At 40.1% G+C, this 20260-nt stretch overlaps 1 protein-coding gene across 1 annotated transcript; it reads right to left on the reverse strand.

Moving 5' to 3' along the window:
* Positions 1 to 13367: 13367 nt before the first annotated feature.
* Positions 13368 to 19439, reverse strand: LOC135464448 (cephalotocin receptor 1-like). Its single transcript, XM_064741874.1, has 2 exons — positions 18386 to 19439; positions 13368 to 13606 (listed from the first exon to the last, which is right to left on the reverse strand). Exons 1-2 carry the CDS (start codon positions 19437 to 19439, stop codon positions 13368 to 13370), a joined length of 1293 nt encoding a protein of 430 aa, XP_064597944.1.
* Between the last annotated feature and the right edge of the window lie 821 nt (positions 19440 to 20260).

The raw sequence follows: 20260 nt of genomic DNA on the forward strand, positions 1-20260 counted from the left end.
CGATGGCAGCCGAATATAGTCGCCAGATGTTGCGATGGCCTCGAATTGTATGCCGTTGGCAGCGACGTGATTGGCAACGTGTTGTTTTCTCTGATGAAAGCCGCTTCTGCCTGTTCCAAGCCGATGGCAATCAGCGAGTTTACCGTCGATGAGGCAAACGAACAGCTGCATCATGCTTCCAGGAGGTGGTACCGTTTGGTGGCGGCAGCGTGATGGTGTAGGGTGGGATTTGTGGAGAAGAACTGACACCACTCGTCTTCATCTACGGCAACAATACTGCTCAACGTTACGTGGATGAAACTCTACGTCCTGTTTTTCTGCCATTCCCTCAACAGCAGCCACGTGGTGTCCTGTACCAGCATGACAAGCCAGATCCCATATCAGCCCGAGTTGTGCAGAGCTTCCTGGACACCAACGACGTCAACGTCTTGCCGAGGCCTGCACGTTCCCCAGATATGTCCCCCATAGAACACCTTTGGGATATCATGGGTCGTCGAGTAAGACGACGCCGCACCTTGCAGCCAACCGACAAGAACTGGCGTTCGCTCTCCAAGATGAATGGCAACAAATCCCACGTCACCTCATCACACCACTGACTTTTCCTCTGCCTCGGAGAGTTTTTGCAAGTATTGAAGCAAGGGTGGCCACACGCGATATTGATTTGTTTTGATATTGACTGATTTTAAAAATTATCAACTTTTTGTATATTCTGCCCATTGTTAACTGTTGTGTGAACAACTGCGGTCAGCTTCTAAATTTAGCTAGCCACTGTTTACATATGCTGAGTTCAGGGCCTGCTATCTTCCTCTGCCTTAGAATGTTCCAGAATACGCTCAGTTCGGGGCCTGTTTGTTTACAACAAGTGTTCAAGAATTTTCTTATTCTAGAAAATTCCACCAGTCTATATAAGACCTATGAAAACAAGTCAAGGAGGAGAAAGGAGAGTTATTGAGAGTTTTGGATGCTTTCGCTGTGTGTTTCTTTAGTAGGCCTTTTGTGCTGAATTTTGGTGTCTTTATAGCCTCTGACTTTGTTATATCCTATCTCCACCGAGCACTTGTTCAGTCTGAACTTGTATATTTAATTTGTGCTCTTGTGTACACAGTGCTTATTAGTACACGGACCCTGTCTGTGGAATTTTGTGTATATTTCGTCATACACTCAGTTATACTGTGGATTTTCCTCTTATTAATATTGCCTCTGTGCAATTTTTAAGCATTGTGGAGTATATGCGTCCGTTTGGACTTGACACCGTTGTACATGTAAGCACTTTAGTATTTGTATAGACACTGCTATCCTTTCTTGTTAAACTTAAGTACTTTAGTATTTGTAAAAGTCTTGTTATCTGTTCTTGTTAAACCTAATAAATTGTTGCAAAATAAAATCTGCTGGTTTTGGTTACTTTTTTGTGCGGCTAAACTGTCGTGTATTTCGAACAAGCCATCTCTTTATAATACAGACAGTCTGGGTCGTAACATAACCAAGATGGAATGGCTATTTTTCTACCCCTGCTCTGGTTTGTTCACTTATAAAATGAATTGAGGGCTGCTTTGTTTGTTCTTACTCAAGACTTTCAGTATCTAAAGTCATTTGTCTTTAGATATATTAAACTTCAGTCATCCTGTTTTTGGTTTGGCAAAATAAATTGATTTGAACTCTTTGTAAATTTGGTTTTCGCCATCAGTTCATTTTTTTATGAAATCCACGAGGTTTCAGTTATATTTATTTATTTACTTGGTGTTTTATGCCCGTACTCAAGATTATTTCACTCATACAAAGGCCAACATCATTGAAACCGGTGAGAGCCTGGGCGAACCCACGACCAACCCCAGGTTGCTGTTAGACCTACCCCACGTACTTCGGGAGAGGAAGATAACATGAGCTGGGACTTGAACTCACATCGACCACATTTTTGGAAGGCTCCTGGGTCACTGCGCCGTGCTCGCGCACTGACTCACACACGAACGCCCAACCTCCCTCTCACTCTTTGTCTAACCGTAATACTCAGTCCCTTATGAAAAGTGAACGCTATTTGCTACTGTATATGCATACCACTTTGCAATAAGGAAATGTATGATGTAAACGGCCCTAACAGTTATCAGATTCTAACTCATTTAATTGCGACCGCACTAAAAATATTAAACTGTTAATTTAACACAAAGTCCTGTTGTCTGGATGATGTTAGAATATATTCTGTTTTTATATAGAGATTATCCGTAAAAATGTGTGATCCGCGGTGATGTATCAGGTAAAGTTGCCTGAGGTCAGCTTGTCGTATCAGCCGAGCTCGAACAGCAAGAGCTGATACAACATCGCCATACGCTCACTTTTATGAAAATCTATCTATCATATAACTTTTTTTTTTGCGCAATAAACGCACACGGGATTTCGTCAATCAGTAGATCGGCTTGCCCAGAACTGGGGCCCTTGCACCAACAAATGTAGGCCTAGTTTATCTATAAATGAGCACAGTTTCTTCAGCTCGAATATGATTATGTTCTTTGAATTCCTATTTCATTAGTTTCAATCTAAAACTACTTAAAATCAATTTAAATCAATATAGTGAACATTCTGTAGTCACGTGAGAAAAACTAGTCTGCTTCCTTGACGTATTCTGCGCACCTTGAATGTGACCAGTGCCATCTGGCGTCAGGAACAGGGAACCAGCTAAGAGGCCAATGTGCGTTATCCAAGCAAAGTTTCTACGTGCGGTATGGTTTAAAATCTCATCTTGTTTGAAGGAATGGCCACAATACATAATAATGGCTGAACTCTAAGTTTGGCTCTACAACAGTGATGTAAAGTCTACATTTATTGAAAATATCAACTTCGTGCCGCCCTGTAGTCACAAATCGTGTGTGACTCTACTGGAAATTTTCCAAACGCGCAATGTAGGCCTACATTCGTCATTTCACACCGGTAGAAAAATAATGATGAAACGGCTGTCGTGAGTGTGTGAGCGCCAAATATATCTGCTATTTTCACTGTTTAACATTCAGTAGATGAGAAGACGAAAGAAACTGGGTCCATGTTTTTACGGACTTATGGGACAAATTTTTATCGACTCTGAGTGAAACGCGATCAACGACTGTATGGGGTTGATCATCACGTCAATATATATCTGAGTGACACAGTGTTTACGTTGCTTAGAGGACAAAGTTAAGGATTTTCACCAAGAAGGTCAGTCATATTTTTACTGAGCTTAAAAAAATACCGCAACGTCGCGGTGTTAACTATGGTTGATGCGTATAAGAAATTAATTTTTGAGCCGCGATCAAATGTTGGGAAGTTTTGGTCTCGAAAGGTACATAATTTCCCCCATGCTGTAGGGAACATGCTTGACGTTTTTTTGTGTGTTGAAACGAAGACCATTACATCTGTTTTCTTTTTAATGTTTAATGTTGTTGTTGTAGCCACGTCACATCAAATTCCGATGTTAGTGCACAGCTTTCCCCGGTAGAGGGCGCTTAGAATGTAAACATTGAAAGTAGTCCCTGTTTTCAGAGGATGCATATATACTAAAAAATATCGGATGCCTCTTTATCAGTATTGTAACGGCCATACGTATGTGATAAAACACAATCATATACAACATAAAATCATGATAGTCTAACAGAATGGTTATGTTGAATTAATAGAATATGTGTGTTGTGTTTAACAGAATGATTTGTGATTAGAGGAAACTGGTCAGAGTTCGGGGGAAACCTCGACCACCCGCAGGCTATAATTATATGATATACCATAAAACTCAGCATGTCATGAGCAACACTCCACGAGCTTTTGAAGTGCAGAGGCAGAAGATGAGAAGAAACCACAAGAGGCACATATCATCAGTAAATGGTCTCAAAACATTCCGCAGACATCACAGCCAACTCCAGCATCTGACAGTTAGACATCCTAGTCATGAAGATATATTGAAAACAAACACGGGGGGAAATTCCGCCTTGTCGTACACCATTTGCCACAAAACCCACTTTGCAGTTAATTAGACAAAAATACAGTAAATTTCACAAAACAAGCATTTACATACCTTTGTTTAATTCATTGGCACGATCAAAAACCCTGTAGGCAACGATATAACAAACAAATATAATCAAATATAAATCGTACAGCATAGAGAGTAAAACAAGAGCAGCGTCGACAGTATGATAGTTGGCTAATTAATGGTCACACTTTACCGGTGGAATAGGGCCTCTTGTAAATCTACTGTTGTCAACTATGACAGCGTTTTTTCTTTTTCTAAATGTTTGAATAGTCACAAATTACACGTCCCCTAGACTGAATGATAAAGGCCAGTGACCAGTGGCGTGGGAAGCAGTTCGGCTGTGGCTATACCATTATTCATAAAACAAACAAACAAAAAAAACAAAAAACAAAAAAAAAAACAAAAAAGAAAACCAGAAAAAAATTAAATAAATTAAATGGAACAATTTAATGAGGACTTGTGAACGCCACACAGATGTGTATGCAGTGTATAAACAGACATTTGTCATGCAGAGTAGGCTCCCCTTAGTGGAATTTCTCACGTAGCGATAAGATCGTCTGATTCGTCGTTTCGAAGTCATTTCTTCAAGTGATAAAGAGAACCCAAGGCGCTCAGTTTTGGTTGTTAACGTTAACGCATTTGACGTTATATCGAATGATATATTCTGACTGATCTGTTTGTAACTCTTTGTAGTTTCACGCGGGAATAACAGAGCTTCTGAAAACCGAAAGACTTTGTCTTCATTTCACCCGCAAAACTAGCAAAACAGCAGTATAGCTGCAGTGAAACACCAAAGTCCATCTGTTCCCCGTGCCGAAATAAACTCTGATAGTGATATTGCAGGAATATTGAATCGTTGCGGTAAGTCTAGATCTGTGTGATATCGTGTGGCCCTCCTGAGTCTGTGGTGAGGTGGTAGGCGTTACTTTGAATGTGAGACAACGATGCTCACCACGTCTCACTCAAGGTGAACAACACCCAGGCCTAGGAGAGACTGAGCCACACTCGGCCATACAATTCACTTGATGGAGCTGTCAACGGAGACGGAGTGAATTCGACAGACAACACGGCAAACTGAGACATGGCCTGGTGCAGGCCGTCTGATTCAGGGAGAGCTAAACTATACATAAGTCAGGTTTGTAGCGACGGCTATAGATGACAACAGAAGCCGTATACATCTGAAGTCAACTTGATGGTGTGATTGTAAGTAAAATAAGTGATCAACTGAAATTAGTTCGTACTATTCACTCTAGATGTAAAGTAAAATAAAGGAAGAACTCTGAGATTTAAGTAACGAATATGGCCATTGTGTATGTTTACACATAACTGATAACTGTAACTGGCTGTATTATTGTGAGATACAAGTAGTAAATTTATCGGAGGGGAGGTAACTGGTATTTGTGATGAGTTTAGACAACACTTGTAAGATTTGTATTTTGGGCAAAATTAATTTCGTACCATGGAAGGTATATCTCGTTCAGAAAAATCTGCACTCCCAGGTGAAAACTTCTGACACTGAGGTAAACGTTCGGTTTAATGAAGTAAACCTTCAGGGAGATGAGAGGCGTTTAAGCGTTTAGTCAAATGAAAAGGTAAACGATCAGTCCGCGTTTGAAGGGAAGCCGATGTGCATTTGGAGGAGTATGGTCGAGCAATGAACGTAATGATAACAACACAATCTCATATTGGCGTACGTTTGCGATGATTCATACATACGAAGGTTTCCCTCTTCTCTACAAAAGGTCGCGATTCGCGATAGATTTGCCGCTTTTGAAACGATACTCACGATCTGATGAAACATGTTTCTGAGCACATGCCTGAAATAACTCTTTAAAACGAAACAAACGGTTGGGTTGGGTTGAGTAGCACTCAGCTTTCAAGGAAGTCCTCTTCGTGTTACGATTTAAGTCGCGCGGAGGCTGCAAGGGAAACGGCTGTTTTAAAGGTTAAATTTCAATGTATGGGTTTGGAGGAGCAAAAGCGCGCGGAATGTGTACGTGCAAAACAGTTAAAAAGTTAAAAATGGCGGAGGCGAAAGCTGACGCGATGTCGCGTTTCGAGGATTCAGGAAGTGTTTGCAAAGATGCAAATCAGCCACAAGTTCCGTGTATGAGCGCTAGGTTGAGAGGTATTTACAGGCACAAGAAGCGGGAAAAACCCACCATGACCGTGCTGGAAAAACTGAGGTAAAAACGCACATGACTGTGAGCACCGGAAAAGCCCACTCATGATAATGGCAAAGACGTACATGGGAAGGTAAGTAGTATAACGAGTCACGAGACGTCGTCGTTGACAGGTGAAGGAGCTAAGGTCACCAGTTGCCTGGTAAGCCGTCCTACCGTAAATACTCAGCAAGTTTGGCGCGATAATACAGACATTAGATCATGACTGAATGTACAAGGAGAATTTGTTCATGGCCGTGCTGAGCTTCCTGGAAGAGCTGATGTTATTCCATGTTTAGAATCACGTGGTTTGGTGAGTATTGTGCGGGCATTATACAAAACATGGAAGTTTCGGCCGTTTTCGACCCAAAGAACTTTACCGGGGTTCCTTTTTTTACTCTGTGTGGAATTCTTTTCATACACTCGTTGGGCGGAAGAGTATATCGCCTAACGAGAAGATATTTTATTTCAAGAAATGTCTACGCGCTGCAGCCAAAGACGTAGTGAAGGGTTATTTTCTACTTTCAACGGAAAACGCATCTGAAGAAGTATGGCGTTGTTAGAACATAAGTGTTGGAGCCAGTTCAATGTCGCGAACGCGTTTCGCGATAAACTGGATATGTGGCCAAAAATCCCGCCCTTCATGGGTGTGCTCTCAAAAAGCAAATTTTTTATTGCAGTGTAACGACACTGCAAACTATTCTAAGCCTGGAGTGTCTTAACGCTGAGCGTGAAAATCGCAAAATTCTGACAAAACTGCCGGGATGGTTGACATTACGATCGTGTAGACATGCGTCAGAGTGGGGAAATCAATGGCAGACTTTCACTTATTTTAGTGTTAGAGCAGCTAACACAGCGTTTAGAGCTGCGTAAAAATTAACGACAGAGTGGGAGAAAGTTGGTAAAAATGAACCCAAGCGGTACTCGAGTGGGAGCTCTTACTCCACAAGAACTGAGGAAACTACCCTCAAAGAAAATCAGCAATTTTTTTTTAGAGAAATCAGTTGTGGCTGGCACTCTACTTCATGATTGTTTCTAATTCCGCTTAACCCGGAGTTATCATCGTGTTGAATTAGATCGCCACGTTGAATTGTTGAACAGTTGCAATCAAAGCGCCACTGAGATACATATTTTGTTATTGACAACTGATGCTCTAGCATAGTACACGCTTTGAATACTGATTTCACTCAGTCGCTTAAAACATACCTCGGGTCTTTCTAAAATCATTGAAAACTGTTGACTGCTTCTCTTTGCAAGGTTCACCATGATATGGCTGAAATATTTCCAAGGCGGCGTTAAGCAATACTCATTTATTCATTTTCTTCGGGTGATTCCGTCGTATTTTCGTACTTTGTATACTTTCTTAGTTCTTTGGTGGTTTGCGCCATAAACGTTTTGGGAACTGGCCTTGCAATTATTGACGTGGAATGTCCTTTAATGGTTTACGGCCGAGGTACGAATGTCTGTTTCGGCGCATAGATTAATATGTTTACTTCAGTGATATAGGTTTAGCTTCCTACCTAAAAACACTTAGGTCATTACTTTATGTCACTAATCATTATTAAGTAATCGCACGTTTTGGTCAACGACACCAAGGTATGCGACATCTCGACAAAACGCCCCCCTCAGTCACGGAAAAATGTCAGATACTACGAAATTCCCAATCTTCATTGGGCATCAGTCGATTTCTGTAAGCACCAAGTGCAATTGACTTTGCTAACTTCCTACTTGAGCCGTTGAGTGTAAGGCGTTATTCTTGACAAACTATTGCCCACTCGCCCCTCTGGAACCATCACTGAAAGTATTTATGTAACCACCAACTTTTCCATGACAGTTTTATTTCGCAGCTAAGTACAGGGAGTTCCCCAAAGCTGTTCAGGAGAAAGGGAGGGGTTGGGTGATGGGGAATCTGCGGCCGAATATTATACAGTACTAGCATGCGATGCTTCTCTTCGGTCGCTGTGAGTTCAAGTCCAGCTCATGCATTCTTTATCCCCGATCGTACGTGGGAAGATCTGCCAGTGACCTGCGGATCGTCGGGGATTCCCCACGGCTGTTTGCAGCCTTCCTCCTAAATAACTAAGGTTAAATTAACAGTTGACTTTTCTTTTAAGCCTGCACCATATTTATAATGTCACTGGAGAAATGTGTAAAGCTGCATTCTACCATCACCCTCGCGGGCTATTTGGAAGTACACTTAATATCGCTGCAGACTTTCAAATGTCGCTGCAGAGTGTCAAATGTCGTTGCAAATAGTCAAATGTCGCTGAAGATTGATAGACATGGCTGCAGGTCGTCAAATGTCACTGCAAAACGTCAAATGTCGCCAGTGAGATGGGGCAATACCCTCAGTTCACAGAATGCTTCTAACAGCCAACGAATAAGCTTTTTTCCCAGCTGCATTTCGGCCTTGAATTCATGTCGAAGACGTTTCCTTGATTGGTCAAATGATGTCCTATCGAATAGCGGATGGCACTCAACTTGCACAGAAGACTAAATGTATTTGTTTCCTTTTTGGATAATTAAGATGTAGCTACTCCCATATGAGGCAGTGTGTTATGAGTACTTTTCTAGTAACAAGATATAACTACGCATCGGATTTTCCTCATTGGCTATGGTAGCGCCATTGCAAAATGCTCGTCAGTCAGCCGTCATAACTAAGAGCTCATTCAATTGTGTTCGTACAGGCCTCTACACAGACTAACGTAACCGGGTCGTCATATTTATCACATTTTTTCATCTCAAGAGTTATCTTATTCAGGCAGCTAGGTAGATAGGCAAACATGTCACGACCAAAAATGCCACATGAAACGATTGGCTTTCATTTCTTCCTACAGAGTATATATACAGAGTACAGACTAACATACAGGAATACAAATCGGTTTTTCAGATTTCTTCTTGGGGAGTAAAAATGGCGTTAGACTACAGTTTTGCTAAGGCCCAAGAGGTCGGTCCAGAAATTATGTAGCTTGCTATGGTAATGTCAGCGGTGATAGCTGTCAAAACAACTTTGTTGGGGGCAGAGTCTGAACTGGGTGCGCTAAGCTGGTGCAGCAATCCTATAATGTTCATCGATGACGTCATTTCTGATTTTTCCCAACCACAAAAAATTTTATTTTTTCATTTCTCTTAAAGCCATAATTGTCCTTTTGTAGTTTCTTTTCAAGTATGCTTCCAAGCACCTCATTTCGTGTAAAAGTGTATTCTTTGCTTCATTTAGACAATCGTGAAGGTAATCTCATACAGAAACATTATATTGTATCGACGGATTCCGATGTGTTTTAGTTTTGGAGTGTCTTGATTAGGCGAGAGGAAAGCCTCACTAAAAGTTTTTATTGCCGACGTCAAAAATTATTAGCGAATGTAAAATTTATTTACTTGTTTATTTCATTGGTGTTTTACGCCGTACTCAAGAATATTTCACTTACACGGCGGCGGCCAGCATTGCGGTAGGGAAGAACTCAGTACAGATCGGGGGAAATGCACGACTATCCGCAAGTTGCTGAAATACCTTCCCACGTTCGGCTGGAGAGGAAGCCAGCATGAGCTGGACTTATACTCAAGAGCGACTGCGTTGGTGAGAGGCCCCTTGGTCATTGCGCCGCTGTGTCACGCTAACCATCTCGGCCACGGAGGACCTTGTGGATGTAATAGCCTCATAAACAACCTCCATAGGCTTATGCTGTTTTATGCAATAAGATAAAAACTAACCTTTTGATGTAAGTACATCATAAATTTATTAATATTACACAATGCTGTTCTTAATTCATACTCTAAGCCAACTGGCCAATGAAGATCGGCCAAACAGTTTTTAAAAGAAGCATTTAGGAATGGCAGGTTGGGAGACCACAATAAAAAATAAAAAAATACCTGAAATACAAAATTTCCGATTGTCTTTTAACATGTATTTTTTTTAAAGACAAACAACGCAAAACTGTATAATGTGGTCACATGTACTGTAATTCATTTACTTTTTTTATAGATAAATAAATATCATAGAATGTTATTCTTGGTGCTGACTCTTTTTTTTTCTAGTAACAACTTAGCTCAGCAGAATCATTCAAGATGAACGAAATAGCTATACACCTGCGACAGATTAGCTCATTAACAGCATGTCCACAAATTCTCATTTGGTTGGAGTGTTCACGAAATTTTCATCAATGCATTTTTGTCCTAGACAATTAAACAATAGTCATGATTATGGTATTCCGTTGCGGTCTTCAGCAGCCTGCGGATGGTCCTGGGCTTCCACAGGGCTCTGCCCGATTTCCTTCCATCATTGTGCTGGTTGCCATTGTGTAAGTAAAATATTCTTAAGTATGGCGTAGAACTCCAATCAAATAAATACATGATTAATATGCCATTGTAGCAATGTTCAGTCGTTAAAGGAGAAGAAAACATACAAATGATCCCAAAATAGGTGAAAGAGAGGGAAAACTCATTTGCACATTTAGTCTTTATATTATTTTTTGGGGGAGTTTTCCTTTGAGGAGAAAAGGGTTTTGAAAAATATTTTTGTATCGTGGGTATTTGGGACCACCCCTTAGTATATGTGGTCTTTGATAATAATGTTGGATAAGGATGCGATGTGATCTAATAAATTTGTTTGAATGTTTATATGCAAAAAAACATGCATTTAATCTGATTTATGATAATATTTATGAATATATTAAAAATATAGATATGATCAAAATCCAGCCTGAACACATTTGTTAGCTTACAAGGCCAAATTCTAGTGTAAACATAGTATGAAACGTGTTAAATCCTCATGTATAAGTTTATTACATAGAGACAATAATATATACCAAGGGGTGGTCTCAAATACCCAACATACAAAAATTATTTTCAGGTGTCTTTTTCTCTTTAAAGAAAATCGAAAAAAAAGACCACATTCACAACTAACTTTGATTCTAAGCGGTACATGCAACCTACATGTTTCAATCAGTAATCTTTATGACGAGGTTGGGCTAATTTAAAAGTGAACATAAAGTCTGCCACTATATATACATAGAAAAAATGATACAGGACACGGTTATCACAGAAAAATATGTAAAAAATTCAACAAAGTTTTGAGAGTCGAAAAGATGAAGTTCAGTATTGGGGATATGGCACTGTCCGACAATTCCCTCCGAGATGCTACGCTGTAGAAGCTCTCATGAACTTGGCCAATCACTAGCGCTGAAAGGGTCACGTGATAATTAGTTTAAATGTTAACCTGATCCATTTTGAACCACCCATTTAGGAGCAGGGAACTGAGAACGACTTCCCGTGTCATAATGCGTACATGTTGCGCAGGATACCGCAGTAACTTGTCAGGGTGAGCTTGCACGAAAACCACCTCGGGAGAGTCATTGCTTCAAGAAAAAATATTGTGACTTTGCATTATTTTTCTTTAGCAAAGTCAGATTTATTACCAAACTATCTTCCCAAAATCTGAATGACAGGGTTTGTTATCAATCAGAAGGTCCTACTATATTCGGTAAATTCCTGATGTTGGTACAGCCAGCCAGGCCAACTGCTTACACCCATGCAGGACGAGGACGAACAGGACCGCTAAACACGACGTTTGTGTCCACGAACATCGCTCTGATCGAGCGCCAAACTAAAACAAACATCGGCCCTTTGAACACAGAACAGAGCTGATACTCTTTGGTTGGGTATCTGGCGTTTTTGTTTGATATTCTATCATTGTCACATTATTTATACCGACGGTACGGGAGAGCTCCTAGGTTTTATCACTCTAGATAGCTGAAACATGGCAACATGGCGTCACCAAATGAATGCCTAGGTACTGACGATTGTTTGCTCTTTATTTTGGTAATAATAAATATTATCACTCTATTGCGAAAGCTGGATCACGTCGAGAGAACAGCAACATATTTTTTGAACTGTTAGGAACTGACCCCTCCTCCCATCAACTATGCCCTTCTTTTGTGTCACACAAGCCTTTGTGGACGCTCTACAAACGTATCCGTCCAAAAGACGCTCGTAACGAAAGCAAGACAAAATTAAAACAAGGACGTTTACTTTCTACTCTACACGACTTCCGTCTCTGTTTGCATTTTTGGCGTAAATACATCCGTCACTGCACAGGAACGCCTAGAAGCAGGCTTTCCACTACGGTTCACATATTATGGTCAACATTATGACTTTACAGTGTCGTGTCCATTTTACATACTAAAAATCCGGATAACTTTTTTCGTAAAATCCGGACTATTTTTTCCGTTAACTTGGACTACATTTTAGTAAAATCTACAGTAAATCCGAACATATTTTATACACAAGGGTCTAAATCACTGACCCGATAACTTGAAAGATCTTGAGCGAGGAGATAATTCTTGTATTTGTCTGAGCAAAGAATTGTGAACATGAGGTCTTGGAGAAATTGTTTGAGCGGGATTAGTATTACGTAAGGGAGGAGATATAGCCACCAAGTTTTCACCACATTTCAGTTTCAGGAATTAAATATGAATATTACAACAACAATCTTGGGTCCAAATGATAACATTTTTTAGATCTCACACAAATGTCAGCCGAACATTTGTGGACAAGTTGAGAAGTGAACTGACTGTTCACTAGTCAAATATGACTCCACGGAATGTAGAGATCCATAGCGAACATCGCACTTGTTACAGTGTCTGGGAACAATTCCAGCCAAACTGTCGACAGTAACAGTTGTGTCCCCTTGCCTACTATAGTCTTTTCGTTTCTTCACCTGAATTTAGCCTCACGGGTATGTTTCTGAGCGCCGCACAAATCCTTAACGTAAAAAGAATTCCACATATCACAGAGCGAGGGAACAACTCAAGATACGCGATTTTCAGTAAGAGTTGTGTCCCCTTGTCTACTCTGTCTTTCATTCCTTACCCAGAAGCTGTTCGTAAATGATATGTTTGTTCTGTGCACTGTATAAATTTAACACACGTGTTATAAAGCCCGGAAACAACTCCAGAAACGATCTCCAGGAAGAGTTGTGTCCCCTTGTATGCTCAAGATTTTCTTTACTAGAGTATGTCCACTAAGGATAGGCCAAATGTACCAGCCTATAAGTCAAATTACAGCGTAAGAAAACGCGCATGCTGTAAAGCCTAAACACAACTCCTGAAAAACGTTTTTTCATTCCTTCGCCTAGAATCTGTCGGCCGATGATATAAAGTGGGAACGATATCTACGAATGCACCATGAAATCTGAAGCACGTGGGGATCTTCATTCGGGTCTTTCAAAAATTACTCGTGCTGTACGCACCGGAGTACTCGCTCTCACGCCGGTTACCTCCCCTTCTAACACTTGTTTCCATCATGGTGGACCTTGTACCCGAATCCAAGAAAGAACTCGCTGGGGGTCGGGAGAAGCGTCCCCTGGCTTTATTACAGAGGTGACCGCTGAACGCAAGGTATATCCATGGGTTGGTGCAGCTATTCAGACTCGCGAGTAGCATCAAGATGGTGAAGGCCTTCCCTGAAACAGTTAGAACAAACATAAATCAGATAGTGTAGAAAGTTTAATGTGAGTGGCAAGTAGTCTGTTTTGCAGGCGGGAACCCGGTAAGCAGGAGTAAATGCGCCATTATGGCTTAGTTTGGCAATATTGCTGACATGTCGTACTTGGTGAAAACATACATAATCCAAGAGACAGTGAGCCTGAACAGTTTCCTAAACTGACGGACATTTTCAAATCCAGATAAAATAACACAAGAATTCATGCACGTTTAAAAAAAATATATATATATATATGCACGTACATGTAGAAAGGTATAAGAAGTATGTTTTATGCTATTGTGTCCGCTTGCACAAAGGACTCGTAAGCCTCAGCGGAAATCATCAAGATCTCGGTCGTAGCCATAACTTTCAATCGACACCATCTTGCAGGGTTTGTAAACTACGATAGTTGTAACTTACATTCAGAAATTACAATCAGGTCGACCCTGTTGTAAATATTTATAATCGCTCCAAAATTAACGCTAAGTACAAATACTTGTCTTAGGTAGTCTGTTAGTACTTTTCGACAATGCTATTGTCTCAAAAAGATGTTTCGAGCATTTTTTCTCACGTTGTTGTTGTTAGCTGCTGAACATTATGATGTAGAACTTAAAAATGAAGGCAAGAAAAGTTAATGACCGACACATTATCCATTTACACAAGTTTATCTGGTAGCCAAATTAGGCGATCGTGATTGTTACTTCCAAAATTTATAGTCACTTTAAAATTTCTTTGTATGAGCGGCGCAACATATTTTTGCAATTAATTGTAAACTCAGCTCTAGTTTCTACCATCAATTTTAGCTACAATCTCGTTGTGCAAGCGGCCAAGAGCCAGCAGTGTTTAAATGTTAATAATTCAACTTCTCAGGTTCAATGGCGTAAAAATCAATGGATATGTATATATCTCCTGATTTCTGTAGTAAGATTTGTGAGATGCTTGACCCATAATATGGGGGTTCAAGGTCGAATTCTTTTACCGCTACACGTTAAAGCCATCCAGCTGTACCATGTACCAAAATGTCAAAATGCTATAACCAAATACTTTTGAACACAGTTCAAAACCCAGCTGAATATGAAATCAAAACATTATGGACTTGGAATCTTGAGACAATGTTTCAAGACCATTCGACAAAAATTCGACAAAAATTCGACAAAAGCTAACTGCATGCTTCCTTCCATTAACAGACCTACTGAGCTCACAGGTTCGAATCCAAGTTTCGCTGGTTTGGGTATATGTGTACACCATAAAAGGGCCTACTCCAAAAGGTAGTTCACACCTCTAAACGGGAAACTAGCGAAAGCACACGCAGAAAAGTAGCCTTGGTCTACATCCATATGTAGTGTAGACAAATGCAAGAAGTACTATATATATGTATATATATATATTATATATATATATATATATATATATATATATATATATATATATATATATATATATATATATATATATAGACCTACATTACAGGGCAAAGGTTCATCCGACACACTTAAAGCTCGACTGTACTACAAATATACAATGTATCAGCCCTGTAAAAACTGTACGGGACAGGCAGTAAGGGAAGATGTTCATACTGGCCAGTTGTATGATGGTCGGAGTGAACCAGTGCTTTAACCACCTCAGCTCCGAAGTGATTCCTGTCTAAATTGTGTAGTCTATGGTACAATCCTGAGAGGAAACTGGTATAAACATTTCTCATTTTCTCATTTATTGCGTGGACCCGTTGTTACACAGAAAAATATATCCCGTTATTGTTTGCCTGGTATGGTATTGCGCATTATTGGAAGACTTTCAGGTCTAAGGGTGTTAAAATACTGGACTCAGTTGTTCGAAAGTGTATTAGCTAATATCTGTATTAAGTCATGTTTAAATTCAAAATATTTTCAAACTCAGCAGCTAATGCAGTTATCCAGTGTCAAAGTATAAGCGGATTTACTTTAAATATTTAGTAGATACTGTTAAGCAATTATTTTTGGGCTAAGTACAAATTTGAACCCTTGCTTAAAGTTTATTCTGATATTAAGTCTTAAAACAGATTTGAACAAACGGGCCCTCGACACTCTACTAACACAGCACCTAAACTTCTTTCATTTCATATTAGCTTGTTTTTTGTGTTCATAATCTCCTCTATAGGAAAACTAGACTACAGAGATTGCTTCTTGAGAATATTTCATATTGTATCACGATGCCAGCAAATACGCGGTAGTGTTCATTAACAAACATTGCTTCAGAAGGGCCCCAGATAAACTCTCAGGAGTATCGGAAAATTCTGTACAAGTATGAAGAGTATCGAAAGTAATGTTATCAGAAACACGATAGCTGCGCGAAAAAAAAAATTTTAATGATTTCGTGATGGGATTTAATTTCAAGACAAGGTGAATCGGTGCATTAACTTGCAAGTAATAGGTGTTCTAAGGCACAAAAACTGTGTAAGACGAAAATTAGCTACTTTTAAAGCTTTAAATTCAGAAAAACGTTCAAAACATACACATTAAATGAAGATAAAATCATTTATCGCCCAAAGGCCACGGGGGTTTAGACATTTTTCGTGGGAATAATTTGCCTAGGAAGCATTCAGTTTTCTTAAACATTCGGAAAATTTAATGGAGAAAACAGAGCACCAAAAACAACTGTAACTCATCAGTTATAGGTCAAACCCGCATTCTTCAAGCCACAGTTAAGTGATATTAATCTCTACGTGAAAACAGACATTCGCATACCAGCCTTCAACCAATATGGACGTTCCGGGCCAAAATCGGAAGGACAATTCCCAAAAACAACGTGTAACACAAAATACCAAAAAAAAAAAAACTAAAAAATATATGAAGTACGAAAATAGGATGAAATCATGCAACGAATCATGCAAAAAGAAACAGTTTTCATTGATGTTGGTAAGACGCAAGCTATGTTCTAGGCGACTGAATGAAATCAGTATTTAAATCGTGTAATATGCTACAACATCAGTTGTCGACAACAAAATATGTATCTCAGTTGCGCTTTGATTGCAACTATTCAACTACCCAACGTGGCCATCTAATTCAACACGATGAATATAATACTCCTAGACCCCGAAATTAGACACAATCATGAAGCAGAACGCCAGAGATTCTGGATGTTCTGTCCATATTTACTAACAAGAGAATTATAACCATTGTAAATCTTAAGAAACTTGGAGTGAGGGCGTTTGATGGAATAATCTTGATCCACTGCGATAATAACTTATTACGTTAATTGACAACACGCAGGATCTAACTAATGCTACAAGGCGAGATATGTACACGCCACAAGCTGGATCCTTCAGTATACTGCTGTCCAAAAAGGATAATTTGCAATGTAAAAATTTAAACTATCCCTCTTTTTGTAAAGTCAGCAAAAGAAGAAGTAAAGAAAGGAAACCGTTTTGGTCCTTGTACACATAAAGGTCCAGATAAGATCTACCATCTGGAGAGTCTGTGGTTTCCCTTAAATCCAGCGAAGGTGGGTAAATGTCTTTCACAGCCTTTGCTATATATGGAATGTTTAAAGCCAGCAGATCATCAATATACCGTTTAGTGACTGAGAAAGGTTGGGTTTGGTGAGGATTACTCCTTAATAGTTTCTGGATATAGTCGTATTCATATGAGAACAGATAGTAGGTCGGCCAAATGGGGGACACAATTTGTACCTATAGAGATATGTTGATATATGGTTTCTCCGAATTTCACATGGATGTTATTAATGAGAAATTCAAGCAACTCAAAGAACGTGGATACATAACGTGAATGGTAACCCTTGAATGTAGTGGAACTGAAGGCCTTTGGCGTTAATATAGCGGTGACGGTTTTAATAAACATTTGCCGATACAATTGCTGATGAAATTCTGTCTATTAAATCTGTGTAAGGAATCGTAGTATAGAGAGGTGAGAAATCTCAAGTAGATGTGTCCTTATGCGATAAGTGTATTAGAGCGTCTAGTTTTTCATGGAGACGTTTAGAGTTTTTAAGTATCCACATGCAGAAGACCCCTAAATTTTTTTTGCAATAGCACAACAGTACTTGACTGTACTTGTAATGTTTTCGCTAAGGGAGCTGATACAAGTTTGCTGATACCTACAATTTTCTGACCCCGCAATAAAACCAGCATTGTATGGGTATTCCAGTATAGTTGTGGTATGTCTTTATGTCTTTATTTTAAATTTTATTTCATTGGTGTTTTACGCCCTACACAAGAATATTTTACTTATTCGAAGACACCCATCATTATGGTGGGAGGAAACCGGGCAGAACCCGGCGGGGGGGGGGGGGGGGACCCACAGCTATCCGCAGGTAGCTGAGAGACCTTTCCACGTACGAACCAGATGAAAGTGGATTCATGTGGTTTCATTGGTCAGTGGCTACTAAACATAGGTAGAATCCATTGGTTAGCTCGACAAGAGAGTCACAACTGATGCCATGCGTAAAAAGTTTTCCTTTATACAATCACGATCAGTTTTATGGCTGGAGGAAATTGGAGTGCCCCGGATAAACCACCAATCTCTGGCAAGTTACAGCTGCACTTCCCCAAATCGGATCATGTGCTAACCATATTGATGATTGGTCTTCAACGAACTTTTATAGTGTGCTTTTATTATCCCAAAGGCCTGACAATCGGTGAGAGGGAGGAAATCTACAAATCTCCTGTCCAAGGCAGGGTTCGAACCCGCACCGTATGTCCTAAGACTTTTAACCATTAGATCACGTTTCGCTCAATGGGTAAAAATGAAAATATCAAGCTTACCGTTGAAGGGCGCGTTCTCGTCATAGGCCGACCACATCTGTGCTATGAAAAAGGGAGCCCAACATATGACGTAGCACAAAATCACGGCCAAAGTCAACTTGATCGTCTTCATCTTAGCACGTGACAAGCGTTGCGTGTGCGCACGCGGAGCCGAACTTCCGCTGCCTCGTTTTGACGAGTTGTCGTGGTAACCTTCCATAAGTTTTCCATTTTCGTGTCGAAAAGAAATTCGGCAGGGTTTGCGAAAACTTTTCGCACTAGGCACTGTGGTTAGCTTGGTAGAGGATTCCTTCGTTTTCATACTTTTCCACACTACATGACAGATGCAACCGTAGGCGAAAGTCAAAATGACGAAGGGAATGACAAAAATGGCGATGAATATCCAGGTGATGTACAACTGCAGGGTCCATGCAGGGTCAAAATCCACCCAGCAGTCGTATACTCCGCCAGGCAGTTCTTTATAAGAGAATATGATGCCATTTGGTAGGCTGAATAAAAGGGACATAATCCATGCAGCCAGAATCATAATGTGACCACGAATTGGTGTCCACGTATGGCTCGTTAGTGGGTGACAGATGGACAGGTACCGGTCAATGGCGCACATGACTAGTACATAAGATGACGCGAACATTGCTACAACTTGAAAATACTTCACCGACCTGCACAAAAAGTCATTGCCATAGAAACTATAAGTAATATCCCAAATCATTTGAGGCATGATGTTGAAAATAGCCACAAAGAGATCCGCACAGCTTAAGTGCACAATGAACCACTGCATTCGAGAAAGTTTCTTTCTACGCAAGCGCAGCACAATAAGCACCGACATATTGCCAAATAAGGCGAAGTACAAAATGGTGGCGAGGACAGCGATTTCGACTTTAGCCAGCTCTTCGTCTCGTCCATGGGTAGGAGTAGCTGCGGTGACGTTAGAAGAGTTTACTGTCCCATTTAGTTCGGAGTAGAAAATGTCTGTGTCGCCATATTGACCAGAATCCTCTACCAGTATGCCACTTCTTGTGCTGTTCACATGTCGGTATCCTTGGAACCCACTCATCTTGCCCTGGAGAAAAGCGTAAGTACAGAATGAAATGCAAACCATTGTAATGATTTAAATGTATTCCAAAAACATTGCAAACCGTGTTAATTGAAAATTAACGACCTTTACTGCAAAGATTTGATGAAATGTAACATTTCTTATACTCTATATCACGTTCATGCCGTCCGAGCTAGAACTAGGATATAGACTGCCTGCACAACTACTGGGGATAGCGGACGAGGAAGGGGTCAGTTTAAGTCTTTATTTCCACCTAGCTAGTAATAGTTGTCTAGTTATTCCGCATTTCTTCTGGCGCCAGTTCCAAGAATCTTAGAGTCTACAGACCAAAAAAAAAAAAAAAAAAAGAAAGATGCACAAACAGGCATCGTAATAACAAGAAAGCAAAAACATTCCCCTAAAATAAAAATTAACTGTTTTATTACATAATGAAGGGATACCTTAAAAACTGAAAATTTACAATCAGCGTTGAACAGCTTCCTTTCATGAACCCTTAGGTAACCTCACAAGCATGGGGATGATTATTTGTATCACAGAGTTAACTTCTCGGAAAAAAACGACGCAAGAGAGTGTTTTATTAAAGGGTTTCGTGGAACTTAAACTCAATTCAACGCCCGAATAAAAAATTTCGACCCCCGGAATAAAATGACATCTGTCTAGTTCTCCCATTGAATCTGAGCAACAGAGTTACCCAAGGAATCGTCATTACAGTCTGGCGATCTGTGAAAAGCAATTTCCTTTCAAAAGACACATACAATGTTTCATTTTCGAGGACATAAATGTTTGATTCACTTCTAAGGGTATTGACTCACAGCTATGCG

The sequence above is a fragment of the Liolophura sinensis genome, chromosome 4 (assembly GCF_032854445.1).
Source record: "Liolophura sinensis isolate JHLJ2023 chromosome 4, CUHK_Ljap_v2, whole genome shotgun sequence".
NCBI classification, from domain to species: domain Eukaryota; kingdom Metazoa; phylum Mollusca; class Polyplacophora; order Chitonida; family Chitonidae; genus Liolophura; species Liolophura sinensis.

What these genes read in the sequence shown, in the direction of transcription:
- LOC135464448 (XM_064741874.1), bottom strand. Translation starts at nt 19,439, where the DNA reads ATGAGTGGGTTCCAAGGATACCGACATGTGAACAGCACAAGAAGTGGC. An exon ending in CGAGAACGCGCCCTTCAACG is followed by an intron (nt 13,607 to 18,385) that starts GTAAGCTTGATA and finishes TAACTGTTTCAG; the next exon opens with GGAAGGCCTTCACCATCTTG.